This window comes from Panthera onca, chromosome D3 (genome assembly GCF_046562875.1).
Source record: "Panthera onca isolate mPanOnc1 chromosome D3, mPanOnc1 haplotype 2, whole genome shotgun sequence".
NCBI classification, from domain to species: domain Eukaryota; kingdom Metazoa; phylum Chordata; class Mammalia; order Carnivora; family Felidae; genus Panthera; species Panthera onca.
In genome coordinates this window covers 40,360,582-40,382,492 of record NC_138350.1, presented here as the reverse complement: position 1 = coordinate 40,382,492, position 21,911 = coordinate 40,360,582, and the positions used below count along the sequence as shown (strand labels likewise).

Genomic DNA, 21,911 nt, shown 5'->3' with positions numbered 1-21,911 from the left:
AACGTATTTCTAAATCTCCTTAAGAACTTCCTGTAAATCAATAAGAAGAAAGACAATCTAGTAGAAAAATAAATCACTGAAGAATATGAGCAGGCAGTTAATGGAAGAGAAAATATAAAGGGCCAATAAACAAGAAGCATAACCTTAACACCAGTCAGAGACATGCTAACCAATAATGACTGGTTCTTTTTAATCCATTTCATTGGGTGGAGGGGGGAAACTTGATAATTAAGTGTTGGCCAGCCTCAGGGAAACTAGGTATTTTTACACTCTAATGATGAGAGGATAAATTGATGGGCTTTTTGAAGGGAAATTTGATAGTACCTATTAAAATAGTGTTTTTAATGAGTTCTGTTTCTCATTATTCTAGAGAACATACATAGAAATACTGAAAGATATTTTCTTTGCTGTATTTATAAATACTAGTTTAAAATTTGTAAGCAAATTAATTGTTCACCTGATGAGAGGATATAGTGTAGTATACCTATACCATTCCATAAATTTTACAAAGTGCTATCTAGACATTCACTTGCATTGATCAACAAGTCAGACTCCTTGCTAAAAGCCAACTGCTGAACTATGAAGTTCAGTTTATATATTTTTAAAATGTGACTTGTTGGGGCGCCTGGGTGGCGCAGTCGGTTAAGCGTCCGACTTCAGCCAGGTCACGATCTCACGGTCCGTGAGTTCGAGCCCCGCGTCAGGCTCTGGGCTGATGGCTCGGAGCCTGGAGCCTGTTTCCGATTCTGTGTCTCCCTCTCTCTCTGCCCCTCCCCCGTTCATGCTCTGTCTCTCTCTGTCCCAAAAATAAAAAAATAAAAAACGTTGAAAAAAAAATTTAAAAAAAAAATAAAATGTGACTTGTATTTTATTTTTGTGTGACTATTCATGTAAATACATTGAAAACAATTTTCAGAAATTATGTGTGATTGCGCCTTGGTTTAATGGTGGGCTTGTATTCTGTATTCCTTGGAAAGAAAATTGTTATCTGTAGTTTATTTGTAATTTTATTTCATGGATTTTTCTACACTATTTTTACCAATGTAAACTTTTAAAAATTCTACTTCTCTATCAGTGAATTGTACTAGTAGTGTAAAACTACTAGTGAAACAGCTAGTATCCTTGTTTCCTATAAGAATGTAATAAATAATTTAGGAGGTAACTGTAATTTGCAGTATTGTTATGTGCTATGGTCTTAAGCTAAAATATATCAGAAGTGTTTTTGTGTATGCATTAATGAAAATATAATTAAAAAGAAAACAAATCTTTCAAGCTTTTTAGGATCTTTTGTTTGGTCACCTGGGACTAGTGGGTCTACTTCCATGGTAACAGCTGTAACTTAAACTCAGCATTGGGCTTTGGGCATGTCTTTGTGATTGTTTTTATAACTTTCATGCCATCAGCTGTTTCACACTGCTTCAACTTCTTAAAGGTTGGCATCAAGAAGACTTTGCAGGTCAAGACAGTAAGTGGCCGTTGATACTTGCGTTCTGAAAGAAAAGATACTTTTTCTTATAATTATCTATTATATATAATTTTTGTATAATGTATTTATTGATAAGATCATTTGACTTTCAAACCAGTACCAAAAGGTAAAAAGTTTTATGTCTTGGGTGGTGCTGATGTTTTAGTGAATGTTTAATGGATCTTAAGGATCAGTCAATGCCTTTTGCCTTGAACGTTTACCACTTGGAAATAGAAGACAATGAGATACATAACATTTATACGTTGACATATACATTCTTAAATCTTGTTTTTCCTTACTGTTTTTTTTTTTCTTTTTACAGAATCTAGTGCTGGCAGAAAGTAGTCCTGGAAGAGATAGTACTGAATATTTTATTATATTTGAGCCTCAGCTACCTGCTCTATCAAGAACATTAGAACCATATATCCTACCCTTTATGTTTTACAATGGTAAGATTTTAGGAAAATAGAGGATTTTTCTTATTCTTGTGGTTCTTCAGATAACCTTGTTTTGCTTTCCATTAACCTGGTGCTTTTTAGTTCTCTAATTATGACATATTTTGGAAAAGTCACAATTTTAGGATTGTTTGAAGTAAATCATCTGAATGTTTTTCTTAGATGTTAAGAAGCAACAACAAATGGCAGCACTTACAAAAGAAAAGGACCAGGTATCTAAGAATATTATAATGTACAGAAGTTTATTTGAAGCCAGCAAACAGCTTCTTGATGAAATGAAGTGTAAGTCATTTTGTATTCAAAGGTAATAAAAAAAAAAAAATTGGTTTTGGGGAATGTAAGGCAGAAAGTTGAGACCATGAGAAACAAAAATTGTTTGCTTTCCTGAACTACAAGTAAACTGCAGAACACTGCAACAATGGTGTAAGTAAGGCAATAATACCTTATTAGTTATTTGGTCTTAGGATGATGTATTCTATCATTTTAAATAAATTTATATTCTGCTTACCTATAAAAATTTGAATTTTTTTTTTTTTTATTAGATATCTGTATAAGTTTAAGGCTTTTGACGTGATAATGATGTTTATATCCAGCTTCAGGTTCTGGCAAAAGATATTGAAAGACAGTATTACTGCGGAAGTGATAGGTGTTTTAATTTTTAATTTGAGTCATGTATTGAGTCTTGTATTTTACTTAAAATATCTGAAGTATGTCACACCATGGAGGTGTACAGGGCAGCGCACACTTGTATAGAAATACATAAGTTACTTGTAAGTCAGTGCACACAACATTTGCTGCAATTTTTAATAAATTTTGAATATTAAGATAAGGCATTTGCTGAATCATTTATGTTTTTCTATTTGAGTTTTTCACTATGGTTTTTGGCTTTGTGTTAATTACATAATTAAAATGTTGAAGCATTAACCAACAAATTTGTTCTGCCTGCCTCAGAGTACACACTTTTGTATATCTAAGATGAACGATATTTAGAGCTAAATAGGATGATGATAATACGTCAGTAATAGCAGTAAAAATTATTTTTATAAAGTCTTATTTGGTTCTTGTCACAACCTTTAGGCAATTATGTATGTTATGCATAGTCATGTGGATTAGAATTAAATGATTTATCTAAGATTACTTGGAGTTTGCAGTATTAGTATATAATATCTTCCTTAACCGTATTGAATTTGTTTTTTATTTTGTGTATTTTTTATTTTTGTGTAGTATATAATATCTTCCATAACCCTATTGAATTTGTTTTTTATTTTTGTGTATTAGATCCAAATCTTAATTTTAGACTTTGTTTCATTTTGAATTTCTAAAATAGTTACTATATATTTTATTTTAGCATCAATCAAAAAGGAAAAAAAACCAAGAGATTGAAAATATTTTTCAAAAACTGTCTTTTGGGGGTTATTACAAATTGATACAGGTTTGTTTTTAATTTTAGGCCGAGTTGAAGAAGCAAAATTAAAAGAGGCTCAGTTGCAAACTGAACTAAAAACACATAATATTGACATTCCTACAACACAGCAGGTACAGTTTCCAAGTATATGTAAAAAAAATTTTTTAATTAAATTCTAGTCTATAATTTTTTTTTTTTTTTTGCCATCCATTTTTATTTAGAATGTTAAAGGCACTCTTGTTGCAGGGGTACCAAGACATGTGGATTGCAGTCTAATCACTTACTAACCATTAAAAGGACTAACAAAATGATAGAGTGCTTTTTTCAAAGAAATTGCAACTTGTATTTCTAATGTAATGACCCCAATAAGTGAAATTAATAATCCACCAATTTGAGAACTGCATTGAAGGGGCTGCATAAGTTATAACCAGTATATGTGGTGGCAAAGAAAATGCGAGAACATGACAATAGGGTTTTTTTTTAAACTTCTGTTTCTTTGTGTGTAACAAAAGAGAAATCCTATCGTAGGTTATATATTTCTTAACTAAGATAAAGTCAGTGAGGTGGAAGCTTTACATTTCTGTAGCCACATTCTTTTTTTTTTTTTCTCAATGTATGAAATTTATTGTCATATTGGTTTCCATACAACACCCAGTGCTCATCCCAAAAGGTGCCCTCCTCAATACCTCATCACCCACCCTCCCCTCCCTCCCACCCCCCATCAACCCTCAGTTGAGGGTTGGCAGTTTTTAAGAATCTCTTATGCTTTGGCTCTCTTCCACTCTAACCTCTTTTTTTTTTTCCTTCTCCTCCCCCATGGGTTTCTGTTAAGTTTCTCAGGATCCACATAAGAGTGAAAACATATGGTATCTGTGTTTCTCTGTATGACTTATTTCACTTAGCATCACACTCTCCAGTTCCATCCATGTTGCTACAAAGGGCCATATTTCATTCTTTCTCATTGCCACGTAGTACTCCATTGTGTATATAAACCACAATGTCTTTATCCATTCATCAGTTGATGGACAGTTAGGCTCTTTCCATAATTTGGCTATTGTTGAGAGTGCTGCTATAAACATTGGGGTACAAGTGCCCCTATGCATAAGTACTCCTGTATCCCTTGGGTAAATTCCTAGTAGTGCTATTGCTGGGTCATAGGGTAGGTCTATTTTTAATTTTTTGAGGAACCTGCACACTGTTTTCCAGAGTGGCTGCACCAATTTGCATTCCCACCAACGGTGCAAGAGGTTTCCCGTTTCTCCACATCCTCTCCAGCATCTATAGTCTCCTGATATGTTCATTTTGGCCACTCTGACTGGCATGAGGTGATATCTGAGTGTGGTTTTGATTTGTATTTCCCTGATAAGGAGCGACGTTGAGCATCTTTTCATGTGCCTGTTGGCCATCCGGATGTCTTCTTTAGAGAAGTGTCTATTCATGTTTTCTACGCATTTCTTCACTGGATTATTTGTTTTTCGGGTGTGGAGTTTGGTGAGCTCTTTATAGATTTTGGATACTAGCCCTTTGTCCGATATGTCATTTGCAAATATCTTTTCCCATTCCGTTGGTTGCCTTTTAGTTTTGTTGGTTGTTTGCTTTGCAGAAGCTTTTTATCTTCATAAGGTCCCAGTAGTTCATTTTTGCTTTTAATTCCCTTGCCTTTGGGGATGTGTCAAGTAAGAAATTGCTATGGCTCAGGTCAGAGAGGTCTTTTCCTTCTTTCTCCTCTAGGGTTTTGATGGTTTCCTGTCTCACATTCAGGTCCTTTATCCATTTTGAGTTTATTTTTGTGAATGGTGTGAGAAAGTGGTCTAGTTTCAATCTTCTGCATGTTGCTGTCCAGTTCTCCGAGCACCATTTGTTAAAGAGACTGTCTTTTTTCCATTGGATATTCTTTCCTGCTTTGTCAAAGATTAGTTGGCCATACGTTTGTGGGTCTAGTTCTGGGGTTTCTATTCTATTCCATTGGTCTATGTGTCTGTTTTTGTGCCAATACCATGCTGTCTTGATGATTACAGCTTTGTAGTAGAGCCTAAAGTCTGGGATTGAGCCACATTCTTTTAAAGTAATGCCTGTGTAATGACTTTATGTTCTTGAGTTGTACAGATTGTTGATTTTTTTCTGCTGTCATTCTGGGATGTCTGGTACAGGAGTAATTGGTCTTATAGTTAATTTTTCTTTACAAATTACAGATGCCGCACATTGAAGCACTTTTGAAAAGAAAACTATCAGAACAGGAAGAACTGAGGAAAAAACCTAGAAGATCATGTACTCTTCCAAACTATACTAAAGCCACTGGAGATGTTTTGGGAAAGGTTTGTGTTTAAGCCTTTTAAGAGGCAGTAAATTTTATTATGTTATGTTTAAAATGTGTTTAAAGTAACATCATAATAAAAAGTGTCAGGTTTTTTTGTACTTTTTAATGTTTTCCCATAAATTACTCGTTCTCATTACCATAATAGTGATTTGGCGGAATTCAAAACTGGCATATTTCCTAATTGTGGAATTCCATAATTCTTACTTTTGAGGGCTGTGGCAGAAATTAGTATGTCTCAGTCCGAGGCTTGTTACCTGCTTAGAGACACTTTCATGTCAGATGACTTTATAGGTAGCCAAGACTTTTTCATGTGACTCAAACCTCAGTGAGACAACAAAAGAAAAAGGTAAGAATTTCTCTGAGTCTAATAATGTTAGTGAATTCTGGGGTGCTCCTAGAATTTAAAAAACAATAGCAGAAAACTTCATACATAATTGCTAAAGAAGAAGTTCCATCCTTCTTTAATTCTTTGCCTCTTTGGTTTTTCCTTTTGTCAAATGAATTGTATTTTCATTTTTATCTTTTGATTATTCAATCCTGAACATTCTGTTTTATAGAAAGTTTTTCTTGTAGATGTCCCCAACACCTTTAGTTTTTAATGATGTTATGGTTTGTGGTGTTATTACGTATTTGTGTTTTACTCGTTGAACTTTTCCATTCCATATGCATGTCTCCTTTCTGCTTTTACCTCTGTTTTAAAAGTGAGGAAACTGAGGGGCACCTGAGTGGGCTCAGTTGGTTAGGCTGAGTTAGTCCTACTTCGGCTCGGGTCATGACTTTGCAGTTCGTGGGTTTGAGCTCCACATCAGGCTCTGTGCTAATAGCTCAGAGCCTGGAGCCTACTTCAGATTCTGTGTCTCCCTCTCTTCTCTGCTCCTCCCCCATTCATGCTCTGTCTTTTTCTGTCTCTCAAAAATAAATAAACGTTAAAAAATAAATAAATAAATAAAATTGAGGAAACTGAAACTGAGGTAGAGAGATTAAAAAAAAAGTTGCTCAAGGTTACATTGCATGTGGGTAAGCGGCAGAGCATGGACTCAAATCCAGGCAGAGTCTGTCTCCAAAGTCTGGATGTTAATCAGTGTTCTTTATGCCTATGTGCATCATACTACTTTTACAACCACTGTATGAGTTTTTTATAGTATTTCTACGTTTTGCATGAGGATATTGAAGTTCAGGAATTTAATTGTCAATATATAGTTAGTAAGAGGCAGAACTTAGACATAAACCAAGGTTTTTCTGACTCCAAAGTCCATTGTAGTTTCTTTATAAACAGTTTCGTAGCACCAAAAGCCAACTACACAGTGAAAAGAAAAGGTGATGGTTACTCTCAAAGTGTGTAGCTGTGTGTACTACCTAAACCAATAATGGTAGCACTGCCATTAATGTGTTGCATTATTACTTAAATCCAAAATATGAAAACTGAAAAACTAAGTTATAAATTCATAAATTAGAAAACAAGATTCTGATTTATATTTTTTAAAGTTGTTATTCCTCAGAACCCATTTAAAGAATTTATAGAAAGAGGTAGTCTTTGTAGAAGAAGCAGTCGTACAATTTAAGCTTAGTCTAAATGTTAGGCTAACAGTCCACACATTCAGTGGTTATTTGATACAAAGTTCTTGCTCAGTAGGTAAGATTTTTACCAAAGCATAAAATAAATTTCAACAGAATAAATATATTTTAGTCTTCCATTCAAATATTTCTCATCACAGATCTTGAAAATCTGGGAGAACCTTTGAAATCTCATTTTACATAATTTCTCCTTTGGCTTCTCAGAATACAAGTCCTCTCCTAACCATCAAGAGAAAAATTTCTACTCCCTCCATATCATGCTTAATCTTCCTTGATTCCTCTAGGAAAAAAAAAAAATTCTTGTATTTATTCTGGTATAATTCTAAACTAGAATTAATAATTATGGAATATAGTAAGGGACAAGAGGAGATTTTTCACCTAGACTTTATAATGTGTTTATTTTTGTAATTGTGAATACCTTAGTTAACTTGGATGTTTTAGTCTTCCTCTCCTGAATTCCAAATACCTTGAAATCCCGTCTGTATTTCTTTCTCTTTTTGTTTTTTAACGTTTATTTATTTTTGAGACAGAGAGAGACAGAGCATGAACGGGGGAGGGTCAGAGAGAGGGAGACACAGAATCTGAAACAGGCTCCAGGCTCTGAGCTGACAGCACAGAGCCCGACGTGGGGCTCGAACTCACGGACTGTGAGATCATGACCTGAGCCGAAGTCGGCCACCTAACCGACTGAGCCACCCAGGCGCCCCTGTATTTCTTTCCTTTAAGTGCCATTCATCTCCCATTCCTGAGAAAGAAGTCATGACATCCATGAAAAATGGCTAGGGTGGGCTTAAAAGAGCTGAAAAATAGTTAAAGCTTGAATGAACAGAACACTGTATATGGTACACAAGTAAAAATGGTTCGTGTTTTCTACAGGATTGTGTTTTTGGAAAAGAAAATCCTATATATACTTCACATCACCTGAAAGTTTAAGAAGAAAGTGTAATGTTAAGGAGCCTAGTGAGAACTTCCAATTATATCTTTATTAAGAAATAACCCAATTATAAGATCAGGGTACTTGTAGAACAACCACAGAATGGGCACCTGTCCTCACACATGTGGTTACAAGTAGAATGAGGTCACTTACTTTGATTTGCCTCTTCTAATCCTTCCTTTGTTTGTTAGAACATTTTTTTAAATCTTCATTTACATATACTAGTTTCTTTGCATATCTCTCTTCTTACCTTTATTCCACTAACTTAGAGGATTAGAAAACAAGAGTAGACATTGTGATGTTTCTAACAATGACAGGACATTTTCATTGCTAGGGCATGTTTTTGCAACCTGGTCAGGTAAGAGTAAAGGATAGATGCTACCATAACGATGCAGTGAATGAGGTTTTGAAGCTGGCCTCAAAATTTCAATCTTGTTGGACTTTGAGCAAGAATGTTTGTAACTAGGGGCGCCTGGGTGGCTCAGTCAGTTGAGCGTCCAGCTTGGCTCAGGTAATGATCTCACAGTTTATGGGTTCGAGCCCTGCATCAGTCTTTGTGCTGACAGCTTAGAGCCTGGAGCCTGCTTCAAATTCTTTGTCTCCCTCTCTCTCTCTGTTCCTCCCCCGTTCATGCTCTGTCTCTCTCTCTCCTTCAAAAATAAATAAAAACATTAAAAAAAAAAGTTAAAAAAGAAGAATGTACAAATACTGAAGTATTTGTAAATAGGAAAGTAACTTTATTCTAAGTTCCAGTGTGTTCTTATAAGCAGAAGAAACTATTCTTATTTGTGACATTTAGATTTGTTTTCTGGAAGAAATACTGTATATTGGAGTGAGGTGTCTACTTAGAGGGTATGTGATGTATAACTATGTTTAGTTGAATCTTAATCCTTCATATGTATTTATTTTTTTATGGTTATTTTATCAATTAAGATCTATCCCAGTAGTGAAGATATCATATATATCATTAATTAGCTAATAACATTCTAAGTATTTTTTCCTTGCTCATTTGCAAAGTTTACAGGAGTTTACTCTGTGAAACAGTTTTTCCAAAATTTAATAGCAGAATAGACCGTTAACTATTTAAGCCAGTAAGCTTTTATAGTTTGAGAATTTTCATGTGAGTATTTCAGAAAAGTTTTTGCTGTTTAGATGTGGGTTTTTAAAATACTTAATATCAAATTTTTATATATTTAAAAGTTTTTTACCTGATTTTTAAAAAATGGGTTGTAGATTGCACACCTGGCACAAATTGAAGATGACAGAGCCGCAATGGTTATTTCTTGGCATCTGGCGAGTGACATGGACTGTGTTGTCACCCTGACCACCGATGCTGCACGTCGTATCTATGATGAAACCCAAGGTCGTCAGCAGGTGTTGCCCCTTGATTCTATTTATAAGAAGACTCTTCCAGATTGGAAAAGGTTAGAAAAAAGTGGGAGTAATGATTTTTTTCTGAAATCACTTTTCTGTTATCAAAGTGCTTAATTTTGAAATGGTTTCTGTAAAAGATGCCTAAAACAAACTGAGCAGTGACTCACATTAACTAGGGTATCTTTACCTTCTTTACAAATGAGTATACTTCATTAAGATGAGTATTGCAGTGAACTTAATCAAATATGCTGGGCATGTTTAATTTGCCAATTAAATGTTATTTGTGTATAAGTCACACATGCGCACACAAATCCAAAGCAAGTTTTTGGCTTTTGTAACAGGAAGGATGTCAATATCATTGATGAAATACAAAACTCTTTTATTTGGAGTAGGAGTGTAGATTCATGTCTTTTGTCCTGTTTATGTTCTGTGAAGAAAAGCAGTCATCATTTAGGTAGAGAAGGTCTGCATTGGAACTGCCAATAGCAAAGTTGAAATGTAAAAGACTAGTTAGAATGTTGTATTATTATTTTAATATAAATCTAGTTTTAATTACTTCCTCAATTTACTTTTCAAAGTATGTTTTTAAGGAATAACTATGCAAACCAATTAGGCATTTTTTATCTAAATTTAAAAATGCCTTATGTGTACTCTGATTTTGAGCTTAAAAGACTAGAAGGAAATGGTAACAAAACAAAGTAAAATGTATAATGGAGTATTAATGAATAATTTTCTCAGACTTATAAACAAAGTTGTACAATTGGGTAGGAATAGGGACTTGATGGAGAATGGGACCTCTATTAATATTATATATGAATGTTATTAAACTAACATATTAATTTCATTTTGTGATCTAAAAATGATTTGAGGAAACAACCAGAATTTGAACTCAAATCTGTCTGCTTTTAAAATCTCCCACTTCGCTACTAGTCAGTACTCATTTTAAACAACACAGGAAATCCAGTAATTCCTGTGTTCATTGAGGGTAATACTTTTTGTATGAATAATTTTTCCCTTTAGGAGGGCTTCTTTTGTCTGCAGAATCTGTGAAGACCAAGTTAATATTTGACTTAGGGGAAAGTATGAATTTGGTATTTGGGGCTAATGTTTGCATTAGAAGCTAGTTATTCTCTCCATTCCTGGTATTGTGCCTCTTACTCAGATTGAGTTAATAACTATCTCCTAGAGCCACCCCTACCCTGCAGTGCTCCTACTTTCAACATTTGCAAAAACCAGCACCATGTGTAAGGGAAAGGTCGTGACAGTCTAGTTAGCCTCCATCTCTTGAATCTCATTGTTCTCTCTGGGCTGCCGTTGCTGATTCTGTACCCTGTATGGAAAGGACAGGGAGCCAGAGTACTCGATCTCCCTCCCTCACATGGGTCTCTGTCTTGGGCCTTGCCTCTTTCCCCATCCGTGCTAGGGCCACTCTCCACATGAAATAGTCATCTCATTTAGGGGCAACTTTTGAGGCTGCTTTTCTTTTTTCCTTGTTAAACCCAACAGCAGTTTATATTGATTTTAGTAGCACCGATAAAACTAAACAGATATTCTTATATAGTATATATTATTCTCATAGTTAATCATTTAGGAGTGTCACTTGTGGATAAGGAATTGATTTAAATGACCACAATAATGATAAGCAACGTATACATATGCTTTTCTTATTATGTTTTTTAATTAAAAATATATATTTGCTTTAGTATTTAATTTCTTTTCATTCAGACCTCTACCTCATTACCGAAATGGAAAATTGTATTTTAAACCCATTGGAGATCCAGTCTTTGCCCGAGATTTGTTAACATTTCCAGACAACGTAGAACATTGTGAAACAGGTAAAGAAAATTGTGACTTTTTTTTTTAACTTTATTTATTTTTGAGAGAGAGTGGGGGGCGAGGGGAGTGGTAGGCGCAGAGAGGAAGATAGAGAATCCAAGGTAGTAGGCTCCACACCATCAGCAAAGAGCCCAGCGTGGGGCTCTAACTCACAAACTGTGAGATCATGACCTGAGCTGAGGTTGGACACTCAACTGACTGAGCCACCCAGGTGCTCCTATAGTGACTTTATAATACAGATGTTAAGACTTATGATCCAGATATACAAATTACTGGTTATGGAAATTTACGTTATTTATTTTTTTTATAAGTTCTAGTTTGATTAATATTTAATTCTCTTTTTTTTTTTTTTCTTGTTAGAGGGGTAAAATTTTGATGTCAGCATTCTAAGAAAATTTTGTATGCCAACATTTTAATATGACCAAAGATATGATAATTTAAAAAATTTATTGAACTTTTTTAGTATTTGGTATGCTGTTAGGAGACACCATTATTTTGGATAATTTGGATGCTGCCAATCATTACAGAAAAGAGGTATGTATTTGAATTTTTTTTTTTTTAATTTCTAGCTCTACTTGTAATGTGTGTTTTTAAAGTTTTACGTTTTAAGGCCCTATATAGGAATAATTTTGTGATAATGTTCAGATGACTAACCTTTTCAAAACCAATTTAAATCCTGCAAATTGACAAGCAGCATAAAACTGGACACAGTATGTGAATGAATGGGCCAGGATACAAATTAAAATGAGACATGTTTGGGGGATTTGAAATTATCTCAAAACTAGTATCTGCTATTGATGATGGTATTGGAAAAAGAATATTCTCAGATAATGTTTGTGGAAATGTAATTTGATGGAGCTCTTACTTATTGTTAGGGCTGCTTTGACAAAGTACCACAGACTAAGAAGCTTAAACAATAGAAATTCATTGACTTACACTTCCAGAGTCTTGAAATCCAAATTCAAGGTGTGGGCAGTATCGATTCTTTGTGAGGGCTGTGAGGAAAGGATCTATTCCAGGCCTCCTTCGTTGGTTTGTGGATAGTCCTCCCTGTGTCTCTTCACATCCATGCGTATCTATATCCCCTTCTTCTAAAGACACCACTTGTTGGATTATGGGCCCAACCTTATAACCTCATTTTAATTTGATGACTTCTATAAAGACGCTGTCTTCAAGTTAAGATCACATTTGAGGACCTGAGGGGTTAAGACATTAACATAGGAACTTTGAGGGACGCAATTCAATCCATAACACCTTTGAAGGGCAGTTTGGCGATATAAATGTTTCAGTTATCTATTGCTACCTAGCAAACACTGCAAAGGTTAGTAGCTTTAAACAATACCAACATATTAGTTTTCAGGTCTCTGTGGGTGTCTCCAAATAGTGTTAGCTAGTTGGAGTGTTGTCTAGTTACACTTGGGATGGTGGGAACTCCAGAGTGCCTCACTCACACAGCTGGCAGTTGGTGCTGGTTACTTTCTGGGAATTCAGCCGAGTCTGGTCAGAGGCTCAGCTGGCACTATCTTCTGTTGTCACTGTTCTCAAACTGCCACCCCAGGGTGTTGTGGTATAATGCCTTTAAGAACTTTTAGGGGTGTCTGGGTGGCTCAGTCAGTTAGCCATCCAACTCTCAATCTCAGCTCAGGTCTTGATCTCAGGGTTGTGAGTTCAAGCCCCACATTGGGCTCCATGCTGGACGTGGACCTATTTAAAAAAAAAATTTTTTTTTTAAGAAACCCTTTTGTCTACCTAAGAATCTAGGAAGCAGGGCCTTATATCTGAGGTCTTAACAAAGGGACATCTTTAATTTCATTTTGACCCTTAGGGTACATTTTACTGGCGAGGCACTGGGTTTGATCTTTGTTCTGAGGTTCTTCATTTCTTTTTGAAGAACATTTTGGTTACTGAGCAGGCTGGAGATGAAAAATCACCTAGCATGTCCAGGGTTAGAAATATTTCCTTGAAATTATTTTTATTTTCTTATTTCCCTTATTATTATTAATTTCCTTGAAATTAGTTCCTACTTTATCTCCTACTCATACTGACTAGTTGATACTGGCTGCTGGCTGGGCACTCAGCTGGGGCTGTAGGCTGACACACGTGGGTCTTTTCATGTGAGTCTCTTCTTGTGACTGCTTGGGTTTTTTCAAATGGCATCTGGGTTCCAAGAAGGGGTGTTCCAAGCAGTTAAGACAGAAGCTGTAGGTCTCTTAAGTCCCATCCTCAGAACGTACATTTCATAGCTCAGAATCTGGCCAGCCCAGATCCAAGGGGGAGGTAGGAATAGACTCTCCCTTCTCCATGGGAGAAGGGGCAAAGAATTTGCAGCCATCTTTATACCATCACAAAGTGTTAAAATAATTTATCTTACAGACACACTCCCACAAGTATATGAAGATGTGTACAAGAATATCTATTAGGGTATTAAAAGAATTTAAAACGGGAAACTTTGGAAACAGTCTTAAATGTCCATCATTTAAAATTGGGCAATTCCATTATAGTAATTATACAGTAGAGTATTTGTTGCTGTTAAAAAGAATATAATAAATTTCCTTCTCCTAACAAGGAAGATGTATAAAATATATTTTGTTGAAAAGTTGCAAAATTATGTGTAAGATGTTACTGTCTTAAAGAATAAGCTTTTGATGGTGAGGGGAAGGGAAAAATGAGTAGAGAGGAGTGGGAGATACAGACTTCCAGTTATGGAATGAATAAACTGTGGGATTAAAAGACATCATAGGGGGGGCGCCTGGGTGGCGCAGTCGGTTAAGCGTCCGACTTCAGCCAGGTCACGATCTCGCGGTCCGTGAGTTCGAGCCCCGCGTCAGGCTCTGGGCTGATGGCTCGGAGCCTGGAGCCTGTTTCCGATTCTGTGTCTCCCTCTCTCTCTGCCCCTCCCCCGTTCATGCTCTGTCTCTCTCTGTCCCAAAAATAAATAAAAAACGTTGAAAAAAAAATTTAAAAAAAAAAAAAAAATAAATAAAAGACATCATAGGGAATTTAGTCTGTTCTACTGTGATAGCGATCTGTGATGACAGACGGTAGCTACACTTACGGTTAGCACAGCATAACATATAGAGATGTCGAATCACTATGTTGTGGCTTGAAACTAATGTAATGTGTGTCAACTATACTCAAAAAATGTTTTAGTTAATTTAAAAATATTCTTGTGTTACTTTAAACAAACTGAAAGAATATGTTGTCTACTGTTGGATGTGCTAAGGATTATCACTTCTATATTACTTTTAAGTTTTACTTATAAAAAAGGAAATCTCTGAAGGATGGCTTTTCAAAGGGCACTTCCAGAGATTGAATAAAATAATACACATAAAGCATTAAGCTAAGAGCCTGGAATATGGTAAAATTCCAGTAAAGGAAAGTTCTGTCTGTATCTGAGATCCAGAGGTCTTGAATTCTTTGATACAAAAGAAGTATTAAGTTTAGTAAGTATAGTGTTAGGAGTTCGGAAATACCAGGTAGTAAACATGTATGAAAAACATTATAGGCTCTCAGATTACTATAACTGAAAATGAGTAAGAATATTTGCAATTATGTAAGAGAAAACAGAGGCCAGTTTAAAATACTAGCCAGTATCTACAAATAGTGTATTCTAGAATCATGGGTACCTTAGAGATGATATGCTTCCACTTTCTAAATGAGAAATCTCTGAAGGATGGATTTTCAAAGGGCTCTTCTTAAGCTCAGGAAAAATAATGGATGTGTACCAAATCACATCCACTTATGGCAGAACTAGAACCGAGAAGTTTTTCTTTGCTCCCAGTTAAGAAGAAATAATAAATGTACTCTGATTTAGGAGAGCTGAGTTAGCGAGATTACTGAAAATTACGCAACTAATTGGGGAGTAGTATTTGGCATATTGATGAATGTTTCCATGGGAGCCCAATAATGACTTGTAACATATTGTACCAGCGAACACTTGTGGATGGAGAAGGTACTATATTCTGGTAGTGGTTAGAATGTGTATATATCCTAAATTATAGAGTAGAAGTCATACCCATTAAATGTCATGACAGCATGGAATCTTACTAGTGAGAATAGAAGTAACAAATTGGATAGTAACTGGAAGATTCTAGTTCAGTCAGTATTTAGACAATGTGTATGAGACATAGTGGATGCTATTAAATGTTGGAACATCTGGCTCTCTGGTGAGTGGGGTGATAGGACCCTGGTTTGTAGCTTTTGCCCAAGGTGTAAATCCTCCATCCTGGCTGATTTCCAGTGGCCTGTGTGTAGCCACTGAATGAGACGCTCAGGAGAGTTTGCTCTCTTGACTTGATAAACACTGACTCCAGCATACCACCAGGCACAGTGCTAGGCACTGAGGGCTATCAGAGACAACTCAGAGGAAATTCCTGCAAGGATAAACTAAAAGGCTGTTTCTGGCTACGTAGGTTATATATTGTAAGGTATGAACTGTCAAGAAAGTAGGATTTCTAAGTGAAGGTGGAACTCAGATAAACAGAACTCTAAAGCCAGGATTTGCCTAGAGAACATTTGTCAAAGTAATTGAACTAGAGCATTATTTTTCATTCCTTTGAGAGACTCAGAGGGTAAGAGACAAAACCCAGGGCTTTAACCAGAGTGGGGAATATGATAAAAGATCCCTTTCCCAATAAACTGGATCCCCCAAAGGGCTAAACCTTAGTGTAAATTGAACAGAAAAAACTGTCACTTTGATCTCAACTCCAAGTGCCTCTGGAGACTGCAAGAAAATTACCTCTTTTGAACCTTGGCAATAGGTGGAAAAGGGAAAAAAACAAAATCAAACCATTTTCCTGAGAATTCATCAATATAAATAAATTGGCCTCTGTCTGTTTGCAACCTGTATTCATAATACTTGGGTGGTCTGAAAAATCTCAAGGTAAACATTTGATTTGACATGGTGCTGGACTGGTAGTGTCCTTAGATATCTGTTTGGAGGAAACAGATTGTCTCTGGAAGAATTCACCTTTATCTCAAACCTGAAATAATTTCCATAGTGAACGTAAAAGCAAATATTTTTCTTAAATATGTTTAATACAATTCAAGAAAAGTGTCAAAAATAAGAAAAGAGCAAGTTGACTTGAGAAAATCAAACGAGCTTCTAAAACTAGAAAATACACATAAACATGAAATACTGGGAAGGTTAAACAGTATAATAGAGAATTAGTGAATCGGAAAATAGGTCAGAAAAATTGTCCAGACTGCAGCCTATGGGGAAGGATTGAGAGTCATGCAGGACAGAATGAGAAAATCTAAAAAAAAAAAAAAAGTCTAATTACAGTGCCAGAGTGGAGGGAGAAAAAGATCATAAGGCAATATTTGAAGAATCTAATGGCTGAAAAATTTTTAGGTTCCTCATAACTAGTATAGCAAATACTGATTGCTTTGCTTCCAAAGTTTTGAATCAAGTCTTATAATTCCACCAGTTAAGTTCTGTTCTAAAGCTCTTATGAGAAAAGGCATTTATGGCATCCCTTTGTAACATTGTTTTCGGTAGTTTGTCACTGTTTTCTCTTCCTGAATGCTATATGCCATTTCTACAGAGTCAACCCCTTGTTTTTATTCACCCCTTCCTAGTCCCCAGGGCAGGTAATTTCCCAGAGCTATACGGCTTTTGCTCATTCACTGAATTGGCAAAAGGTGTCATTATCTTTTTTGTCCAAATTCAGTGTTTAGGGGGTAGAACCATAAGATTGAAGGATACTTTAAGAGTTGAAACTGTCCATGAAAGTAGTATTTGCAGAACTGTTGTGAAAGGGAGCCAAACTGTCCTTTTTCCTGGAGGCTTATAAACTCATATTGTCATTCTACTGACGAGAATGGACAAGTCTGTAAATAAATTTGGGTGTGTGTGTTATTTAAGATGATACCAAATCCTTAAAAACATTGCATGAATCCTGATAAATGGATAGTACATGAATACAGTTTGTATTTTTAATGTTCACTTAAAACATAAATCCAGGGACGCTTGGGTGACTTGGTTAAGCATCTAACTCTTCATTTAGGCTCGGGTCATGATCTCGGAGTTTGTGGGATCAAGCCCCATGTGGGGCTCCACGCTGACATTATGGGGCCTACTTGGGATTCTCTCTCTGCCCCTCCCCTGCTCTCACACTCTCTGTCTCAAAATAAATAAATAAAACTTAAAAAAAAAAAAAAAGAAATCTGCAAATTCAAACCAAAACTAAGAAAGTTGTGCCTGTTTGTAGTAAAACAAAAAGATTTATTTTACCAGAGTTTTCCACAGATTTTCTTCTTACTGCGTTTAAATTTTTTTTGAGATTTTTTAGTGTTAATTTCTACACCCAGTGTGGGGCTCAGACTTAAAACCCAGAGATCAAGAGTTGCATGCTCTACTGAGCCAGGCACCCCTACATTTAATTTTTTTTTAAGTTATTTACTTATTTATTATTTTTATTTATTTATTTATTTTGAGAGAGCGCTTGCATGCACGCACAAGCTGGGGTTGGACAGAGAGAGAAGAAAGAATCCCAGGCGGGCTCTGCACTAACAGTGCGGGGCTCGAACCCACAAACCATGAGATCATAACCTGAGCCAAAGTCAGATGCTTACCTGACTGAGCTACCCAGACACAACCCTGCATTTAAATTTTTTAAAAAGTATCCACCTCAGTGGGAAAACATTTGTAAAGTACCCATAGAATTATATTGAAAGAATAAATACTAGTCATGATTTTATATTACGTTTTTCATTTGTTGCTATTTTTCATTTTTAAAAAAATCAAATTTTATTTAATATTTTATTTTTATAATTCAGAGACTCTTTAACCCCAATATTAGATTGAATTAGGCATTTTTACATATTGTTAAATTGTTCTTCAGTCATTTTTTTAAAGTATGCATTTTATTTCACTGTGTGTATGTACCATAATTTATGTAACTTGTTGAGACATGCAAGTTTCATATCTTTTATTAAAACAATGTTTTAGTGCACATTGTTCACATCTGTGATTTTTCTTCAGAATAAATTCTTAAAAGTGGAATTGCTGACTCATGCAAAACGTTAAGCTTTGTAATACTTGTTACATTTCCTTTGAGAATGGCTGTCCAGAACAGATTAGTACAAGAGGACCTTTCTACATAGCTCTCCCAACATTCAAAGTGGTGTGTGGTGTGTGGTAACATTTTGAGTAGTGAAAAGACATTACCTGAATTCCACTTCTCTCATTTTTCATTTTATTTTTTTGTCTGTTTTCTAGACCTTTTGTGAAAAAACATTTTTAAAAATCATGAAATACTAAACCCAGTGTCTTTCTTTTATTCTGACTTCTCTGAAGCATTAGAATTCTTCACTAACCCTTCCTACTTCCATTCCATGACTTGGCTTTACTACATAATTCTAGTCCTCCCAACTCTGACATTACTAGCTCTTTTTCTTCCCATAGTTGAAATTACAGTTTTGTCCTCTAATGATTCAACCCTGTGCTTTTCTGTCTGTAGTCTTTGGTGTCATGCTCTTGGTATCCTTTGGTCATCTGGAAAACTTCTATCTAACAGAAGAAAACAGAGCTAGTGATGCTGCCCTGGTACTGCCGTGGCTTTCAGAAGCAAGTGGCTCTCTGGCTTGTCCCCCTCTCTTCCTTCCTCTTATCAGTCAAGCCATCAGTTTCACTTTTTCCATGTGCTGTGTCACTATTCCAGCTTAGGCTGACGCTTGAGAAGTAATCAAATTCATCTCAGTGCCTCTGGGTTTTTACCCCAGTTCATCTTATACTTCACTAACTTATTTTGTAAAAATACTAGCGTGATCATGTCATTTCTAATCTCAGAACCCTTAAGTGATTTCCTGTTTATTAGAACAATTGAGATACATTTTATAGGCTCACTAATAATATTCATTTGCTTACAATAGGTTGTTAAAATTACACACTGCCCTACACTGCTCACCAGAGATGGAGATCGCATTCGAAGTAACGGAAAGTTTGGGGGCCTTCAGAATAAAGCTCCTCCAATGGATAAACTTCGGGGAATGGTATTTGGAGCTCCAATACCAAAACAATGCCTGGTCTTAGGGGAACAAATAGGTAGGTTGAATAAGTACTTAAAAATTTCTCATTTGATTTCGATCCTTTGAGGCTTGTGTACTAATACTCTGACATGAAAAGTGAACCAGTAAAAATCTGAATATAATGTTTTTGTCTAGTACCTTCAGCTATCTTATATCAGGTAGTTTTGAATTACATAGAAGGTAGGTTTTCCTTCATTTTCATTCCTCTTGTTTTGAAATCAAGAAAATACTGTCCTTATTGAATAAATTAGTATTTCATCTAATCATCATGCTTCTTTTTATATTAAAATTGGTAACTATCTCGATTACAATTAAGAACCTGAGAATGTATGACATGTGACCTTCCTCCCCCATTTTCCCTTCTGCAGGCCTGTCCCCTTGTTTCTAGGCAGCTGATATAATTGCCTCTACATCTGTACTTTGAAGTGTGTATACTTTACTGGAGTCCCCTATAGGCTGTTGCCTTAGAGCCTGTTTGCTCTTACTTTTATATAGTTCTAATATGCTTGGGTATCTACTTTTGCAGCAAGAAAGTAGTGTGCTGTCATCATTAGCTTTAAAAAATACAGTAAATTATGGTAGAATACACATTATATAATACCATCTTGACCATTATTGTGTGGTTCAGTAGTGTTAAGTACATTCACATTGCTGTGCAACCAATTTCCAGAAATCTTTTTATTTTGCAAAACTGAAACTCTGTGTATTTGAACAGCAATGTCTCACTTTCCCTTCCCCCATGCGCATGGCAACTACCAGGGTTTCTGTCTGTGAATCTGACTACTGTAAGGCCTCATAAAAGTGGAATCATACAGTACTTGTCCTTTCGTGACTGGCTTATTTACTTAGCTTAATGGCTCCCAGGTGCATCCATGTTGTAGCATGTGTCAGAATTTCCTTTCTTTTTAAGCTGAGTAATATTCTCTTGTATCTATATACCATGTTTTCTTGTTAACTTTTATTAAAGTATAATATACATATAGAAAAGTGCACACTTGATAAACACAGCTTGATAGATTTTCACAAAATGAGCACTGCCCCTGTATTAAGGAATAAAACATTGTCACATCACAGAAAGTCTCTCATGCACTCCAGTCACTGCCTAACCCCCTCTCGAAAGGTAACAAGTACCTTGACTTAAAACTGCACAACTGTTTTCATACCTTATATAAATGGAATCATACAGTGCATACTTTTTTGTGTGTCTGGCTTTGTTCATTCAACACTGTGTATATAGTTGTTCCTTTTCATGCCAGGATAGTAGTCCATTGTGTAAATATACTGTAGTTTATTTCTTTATTCTACTGTTGAGGAACTTGGATAGTGTTCAGACTGGGATTAATATTTCAGCCACTAGCAATATTTAAAATAATAGTTGGAAAAGATGGTGGGAAGAAGGTTGTCTTGTGTTCTTTTATGAGATGGTCAGTCAGGTGCAGGTATATAAGAGGAGACACAGGAGAGGCTTGGGAAAACAAAGTGTATTATACTCACAGGTCCTAAAGACAGGAGGCATACAACATCACTTAAGGCCATGGAAAAATACGGAAAAAACATAAGGGTGGTGAGGAGGCAGAAGACAAGAGCAAGGAGAATGCTTAGGCTGCAGCCTTGATGAGGCTTTCCACAGGAAAGGCAAGGCATGACAGGGTGAAAATAGCTTAGGGTTGACTAGTTTGAGTAATTTCAGTGGGCTTTGGGCTATAGGTATGGTCTCTAGCTGGTTGCCTGGTACCTGGCCCTGAAATGATTAAGGCAAAGGAATACTGCTTCCTGGGGTGCACAGACTAGATAGAAGAGGTTTGACTCTGGATTGGTTAGTTTGCATATCAAAGCATGCTGGGCCTTTTGCTATCTAAGAATTGTCTAGCTCCATAGGGGGAAGTCTTTACCAAGCCAGAAAGGTTTTTTAAGATGTCAAAACATCATACAGAAAATTAAAATTGTATATGATACAAAGAGTCATACTTCTGTGTATGGTGGCAGTGAATGTGTGCAAAAATCGTCTCTGTAGACAATAGGTGAACATCTAAATAAACTGATTTTAAAAATCAGAGGGGCACCTGGTTGGCTCAGTCAGTTAAGCATCCGACTTCAGCTCAGGTCGTGATATCATGGTTCATAGATTTGATCCCCACGTCGGGCTGTGCACTGACAGCCCAGAGCCTAAAGCCTGTTTCGGATTCTGTGTCTCCCGCTCTCTCTGCCCCTCCCCTGCTTCTGCTCTCTATCTCTCTCAAAAATAAAGGTAAATAAACTTAAAAGAAAAACATCAGAAAAAACAGGTCAGGGCCAATGAATCAACATAAAAAGTCTCAACTCATATCACTCTAGCACTACAGTTTATGGCAGTGGTTCCCAAGCCAGAAAGAATTACCTGTGGAACTTTAAAAATGCACAGGTGTGGTACCGACAGTTTTCAGTTTACATGGGCATCTTAATGTCAGTATAACAGCATAAAGCATTATCTAGATCTTTGGGAAAAAAGCATTTAATTCAAGATTGTTGTGCCCTTGTTG

At 36.0% G+C, this 21,911-nt stretch overlaps 1 protein-coding gene across 1 annotated transcript in view; it reads left to right on the top strand.

The window, feature by feature from the left end:
- SMCHD1 (structural maintenance of chromosomes flexible hinge domain containing 1) overlaps positions 1-21,911 on the top strand; it is a 156,068-nt gene that overhangs the window by 117,806 nt on the left and 16,351 nt on the right. The window contains exons 38-45 of the mRNA XM_078435388.2: positions 1,788-1,914; positions 2,083-2,202; positions 3,371-3,456; positions 5,518-5,640; positions 9,385-9,575; positions 11,251-11,360; positions 11,825-11,895; positions 19,237-19,408. Coding sequence (XP_078291514.2) covers positions 1,788-1,914; positions 2,083-2,202; positions 3,371-3,456; positions 5,518-5,640; positions 9,385-9,575; positions 11,251-11,360; positions 11,825-11,895; positions 19,237-19,408 — 1,000 coding nt within the window. The remainder of the gene's footprint in view (positions 1-1,787; positions 1,915-2,082; positions 2,203-3,370; positions 3,457-5,517; positions 5,641-9,384; positions 9,576-11,250; positions 11,361-11,824; positions 11,896-19,236; positions 19,409-21,911) is intronic.